The 5,632-nt window shown below is 47.7% G+C and overlaps 2 protein-coding genes across 2 annotated transcripts; one reads left to right on the plus strand and one right to left on the minus strand.

The window, feature by feature from the left end:
- Positions 1-761: 761 nt before the first annotated feature.
- On the plus strand, positions 762-3,434 carry LOC135920341 (uncharacterized). Its single transcript, XM_065454561.2, has 2 exons — positions 762-1,742; positions 2,161-3,434. The coding sequence occupies exons 1-2, from the start codon at positions 1,066-1,068 to the stop codon at positions 2,738-2,740; spliced, it is 1,257 nt and encodes a 418-aa protein (XP_065310633.1). The 5' UTR covers positions 762-1,065; the 3' UTR covers positions 2,741-3,434.
- Positions 2,769-4,958, minus strand: LOC135920342 (myb/SANT-like DNA-binding domain-containing protein 1). Its single transcript, XM_065454562.2, has 3 exons — positions 4,337-4,958; positions 3,449-3,611; positions 2,769-3,089 (listed from the first exon to the last, which is right to left on the minus strand). The coding sequence occupies exons 1-3, from the start codon at positions 4,579-4,581 to the stop codon at positions 2,784-2,786; spliced, it is 714 nt and encodes a 237-aa protein (XP_065310634.1). The 5' UTR covers positions 4,582-4,958; the 3' UTR covers positions 2,769-2,783.
- Between the last annotated feature and the right edge of the window lie 674 nt (positions 4,959-5,632).

The following is a 5,632-nucleotide window of genomic DNA, read 5'->3' on the forward strand; positions in this document are numbered from 1 at the left end:
CGAATGTCACGAAAGGAAGAATTGTATCCCAGTCAGTGTGGTCAGAATGGACGTACACGGAAATCATATCAGACAGCGTGCGGTGGGAGCGCTCAGTAAGGCTCTTGGTTTGCGGATGATAGGCAGAAAATTTGTGCACGGTATTACTGGCACGAAGAGTTTCCTCGAGAATTTTGGAAATAAACGCCTTGCCTCGGTCATTCAGAAGAACTGTAGGAGTACCGTGGCAAGAGATGATGGAGCGAAAGAAAGTCAGCGAACTCAGAAGCCGCACCGCATCAAAGAGGCGCATTCTCGGCATATCTTGTTATATTGTAGCACTCTTCAATGAAGCACACTAAACACACTGGTTTATTGTGGGCGAACTTGTGCCCGGAAACTCAATATTAAGCATTCACGCACTTTTTAAAAGAGGAGTTAACAGCAGCCTATTCCACAGTCAACTGCGTCTCTCCGCCGAACGCACTTCTCACGCGCCCCGAAGGCCAAGAGCCACGCCGTGGCTTCTCATTGGACGGCAGACTCGGGCGCTGCCGTGAGCGCGTGCACGGGGGACACGCGCTGTATCGCCACGCGCGAGGCGTTGCTGGCGCTCTTCTAATGGCGATGCGACGAGTAACGGGCTTTAGCGATGAGACGCTTGCAAAGGTGCCTCACGAGAGTGCTCGTACCTGGCATGTGCGGCATTATACCTCTGTCACACAAGCACGCAAAAACTCTTTTACCTAAGCGGTCCTTTACCGAGTTGAAAGACCTCTAATTAAAAGGAGTTGCGCTGCAGACACACGGCGCGGGCGATCTCCTTTTATCGTTTCCTTCCGAACACGCTATGGAAAGCATGGCGCTAGATTCTGAAACAAAACCAGTTAGAATAAACCAACGTATTTCAATATAGAAATTAGAAACGTACTATAATATGCTTGTTTTAGTGAATTTAGATACAGTTTATTCGAAAAGGTTAAATTAAAGAAGATTTAATAAGGTAGCTTCAAGAGTCTTCGCAGAAGTAGCAAATTTTACATGTTCGTCTAGCAACCTTGGGCCACTGTTTACATCGGAGTCAACATGGAGGTCGAGAATATGGGGGACTGCACGGACACGAAGGAAAAAGTCGAAATAGCATGCATTTTGGCAAGGATTCTTGCTGCAGAGAGCGAAGCAGACGCCGCAAAGGCAGTCAAAGACCGTATTAAGCGGCAGTTGCTACTCAACGGGTGTACATTTTATGCCTTGGCGCTTCCCACGAGAGTCTGCAACCGATCGACGTGGGCTTTCATCCGCCACGAAAAGTGGTTCGAGGAGACTGTGCCTCACCTCGGTGGCCACAACTTCAAGCAGTCGTTTCGAGTGAACCCCTCAACGTTCCGGTTTCTCGTGGAAAGTCTGCGCCATGTGCTCGAAAAACAAGTTACCAACATGCGTGACCCGATCACTGCGGAAAAGCGTGTCGCCATTGGCCTCTACAAATTGTGCTCTTCTGCCGAAGATAGAACTGTGGCAAACCTCTTCGGCGTTGGGCGCTCATCCGTCAACGTCATTTACAGAGAGTTTTGCGCAGCTGTTGTCTCTGTGCTCGAAAGTGACTGGATCAGAATGATTACTGAAGAGGAAATGCCTAGGCACATCCAAGAGTTCGAAGCCGTGTGCGATTTCCCTCAAGCTGTCGGTGCCCTTGATGGCTGCCATTTCCCTATTTCGCCTCCAAAGAAGTACGCCACCGACTACTACAACTACAAGGGTTGGTAAGTGGCCACGATTTAACTTATTTCATGTAAGTGTTCTGTTTGGGCCCATTTTTATAGTAGTAAAAAAAAGTAACTGACTGACCCATATTTTATTGCTAAGTAAAATGTTATTCAATTTTACCAGCAGCTCTTAAGAAAACGCGTAATTTGGTTCGCAGTCTTGCAGTGTTTAGCAGCGACAATTTTAATGCGACGACGAAAAGAGTTCTCCGCAGGACTGCAACTCCTATACGATGTAGAGTACGCTAACAGCGACCGGTTGTGGCATTATGTGAAATAATGTAATCCGAGCTGCACTCACAGCTATTAATAAAAGCAAACTGTAAAATCGCATCACAGTAACTAAAGGCAGTGAACTCAGCAGTGCCATGCTGCACTAACCTTTATTCACTTTGCACTTTGTTTTTTCTTGCAGGCACAGTATTATCCTACTAGCATTGGTCGACCACAAGTATCGATTCAGATACTGCAATGTCGGTGCCCCAGGACGCTGCCACGACGCACATGTGTTTGGTGTTTCACGGCTGTCGAAGATTGTCAACAGTCCCCTTTTCAAAGCACCTGTTGCCGCAGTGGGTACCACAGCAGTCCCACCGATAATATTATGCGATCAAGCATTTCCACTAACCCCAAACCTCATGAAGCCATTTGGACACCGAACTGTCATCAGTGAAGCTGAAAGGAATTTCAACTGTCATTTATCTGGAGCAAGGAGGATAGTTGAAAACGCATTCGGAAGGCTAAAGGCCCGGTTCCGTTTCATTGCGAAAAGAATGGAGTGTTCTGTTGGCAATGCCCGTTTGGCTATACGAGCATGCTGCGTGCTCAATAACATTTGCGAGCACTTCAACGACAGTGTCCACCCACAGTGGTTAAGTGAGGTGCAGCAGTCCAATGCTACATTTCCACAGCCATCACGCAGAACAGAAGCTGAAATTGGAAATGCATCCGCCATCAGGACAGCACTTGTGGAATATTACAAGCGAAGGAACTGAACGCAAGAGTCCCAAGAATCAGCAACAATTGTGGAACACCATGTCAGTTTTTACTAAAAAACTTCAACATTGCATCTACAAGTTTCTCTTGCAACTTGAGCCCCTCTTTACGGAGATCCATTTCCATTTTGTGCGCATCAGCAAACTGCTCTCTCTGCCGTCGCTGCTCCTCAAGCATCCTTTCTTGAAAGTCGCCAGCCGGTTGCCTTCTCTTCCTGCGGGCACATTCGGAACTGCCACTTGCGAGGTTCCTGGATTCAACCTGTTGTACTGGCGACTCGGAAGGTGAACAATCTTCGGCGACGTCTTCACAAGAAGCAGAGCCGGAATCAAGCATGTCGAAGATCAGCTGCGTTTGAAGAAGGGATCCGAAATACATTGACCACATTAGTTGATGTGTGAAGCGGTAAACAATTAGTTCAGGGTTTTTACTTGCAAGAGAGCTGCCTCTCCTTGCGTGTATGTATTCACGTTTTTTTATTTTAGAGTCTGCATTTTTTTTATTCTCCAAACAGCGCACTGCCAAGCTTGCAAAATGAACAGCGCGTGAGCACAAGCAGAAATGAACCACAGTATTAACAAGAGCAGTCCGCTACACTGCAGGGTTGTGCAGATTATGGGCTTGGCAGCACAGCTGATGCTACATTATGTCTTGAAATTTAGTTGACTGTAATAAAGCATATATAGTCTCCACTATGCATTTCTTACTTCTTCGACGGAGGCAGTGCTGCTTGTTGTGCTCTCGCTGCACCCAGCCTCTTCCATTAAAGATGTATCGTGAACAGGCAGGGATCCTAGAAACCTATGGACTTCGGAGAAGAATGGCCAGCTCGGCGGTGATGACCCTGTTGTCATGTGTTTCAGGCAGCTCCTGGATAAGAAAACGAAAGAACTAAAATTTTATATACTCAAAATGTAAAGATATACACAGAGCAAAACGTTTGCCGATAGATACAAACGCGACTTGATGGTACAGAAAGCCTGAGAAGCGAAGGTAACCCTTTTTACTCGAAAAAATTTAAAGTTTCTCATGTTTTCTTGTCTGAGAACAACGCTTGCGCATGGTCCGAGAAAAATGCAAACCGTAGTCACATCTGCAGAAATGAAAACATGCAGACGACTTCCTGCTTCGTATTATATGTTGCCGTGAGAAGGCGTACAATATAATGTGAAATGCGCCTGTCCATAAGTTAAGGTTCCCGTTATCTTGTGACGAACGAAATCATGCTATTGACGACCTGCGCGGGTTGTCATTCTTCGCCGCATGTGAAGGCGAATTTGCGTTTACTCAGACCGACTCGCACTGTAAAGGAATTGCAGAAACAGCCTTTAGCGCGTCGTCGACTTTCGTGTGTGCAGGGCGCAGTTCAGCCCTGCAAAATTCGACGCTAGCTGAAATGAAGGGTCTCTGCCTTAAAACCTTCGTTACTACGGCTCCGTCCGCTAGATTAGGGTTCCGTCGCTGCCTACTACGGAAACAACGTTCGATGCTGAGGTCGCGACACCACAAACGAGAGCTTGCAGCTTGCGACCACAGCCTGAAGCCGCTTCAAGGTAAATTTAGCGCTCACAGCTTACTGCTGTGCTTTGTCTTACCTGTAGGTCTGTCCCAGGTTCTCTATCTTGCTGTGCACTTGCGCCTTTGTGCGAGGTACACCCATGCTCGTCAATGCTTGTGCAATGCCATCGTAAACGCCTCCGTTGTGCTTCTGCGCACGCAGCGAGGGCAGGTTGTCTTCCCATAACTTGATTAACGCCCAGGTGTCTCTCTCCGACCACTGTACCCGCGGTTTTCTTTGGCGTGCCGGAGGCTGTTCGTCGGTACCGCTCGCCGTAGCCATGGTCGCAGAAAATGGCGCGAATTTGCATCGTCTGTTAGCGTCACGTGATATTTTCGAACTGCTTACGAGAGTGCCGTGCAAAAAGTGCAAAACTGCGCCTACTTAAGGTTCAACGAAAGACAAAACCCTTTTTTGTGATGTGTACACTTGAAATAAAAATGCACTTTTGCTTCGTTTCTTTATTGCATGATAATTACTGGTGCCCACTGCGTTGGAGGCTACGCCTTTCCAGCCGTAAAAGAGATCGGTGATCTCCGGTTTCGGAAAAGACCGCTTCTGAAAAAGAGATTAAACTTTGGCGTGTGTCTGCGGATGCAACTCCTTTGTGTGAGATGTCTTTTTCTTCAAATGCCTTTAAAGTGCTCGTGTGACAGGGGTATTAGTCCTCCTCCGAAAACGCATCGTCCCGATGCGTATGAAACAAATTTATCTATAGATGTGTTTTCATTGCCTGTCGTAGTAAGGCTTCATGCGGACTACGTGTACTACCTCCGCATGGATGTGCCGCTTTGATCGCTCTTGCTCATGAGGGATGACTTCGTAATTCAGGTCACCTACTCGGCGAATAACTTCGTAAGGTCCAAAGTATCGGCGAAGGAGTTTTTCACTTAGTCCGCGACGACGCACTGGTGTCCATACCCACACTTTGTTGCCCGCGTGGTACTGAACTTCTCTGCGGCGCAGGTTGTAATAGCTTGCGTCCCTACGTTGTTGCTGGCGGATACGGAACCGTGCCAACTGCCGGGCTTCTTCAGCTCGTTGTAGGAAGTCGTCGACGTCGTACGGGTTGTTGTTTTCATCATCTACCGGCAACATAGCATCCATTGTGGTTGTTACTGTGCGGCCATAGACCAGTTGAAATGGAGTGACCTGGGTTGTCTCCTGTACTGCCGTATTATAGGCGAAAGTGGCGTAAGGCAAGATTGCGTCCCATGTCTTATGTTCGAGGTCGACATACATGGACAACATATCGGCCAGGCTTCGGTTTAGACGTTCCGTCAGGCCGTTTGTTTGGGGATGGTATGCAGTGCTTTTTCTGTGACTGGTGTGA

Source organism: Dermacentor albipictus, chromosome 1 (assembly GCF_038994185.2).
Source record: "Dermacentor albipictus isolate Rhodes 1998 colony chromosome 1, USDA_Dalb.pri_finalv2, whole genome shotgun sequence".
Lineage (NCBI taxonomy): Eukaryota > Metazoa > Arthropoda > Arachnida > Ixodida > Ixodidae > Dermacentor > Dermacentor albipictus.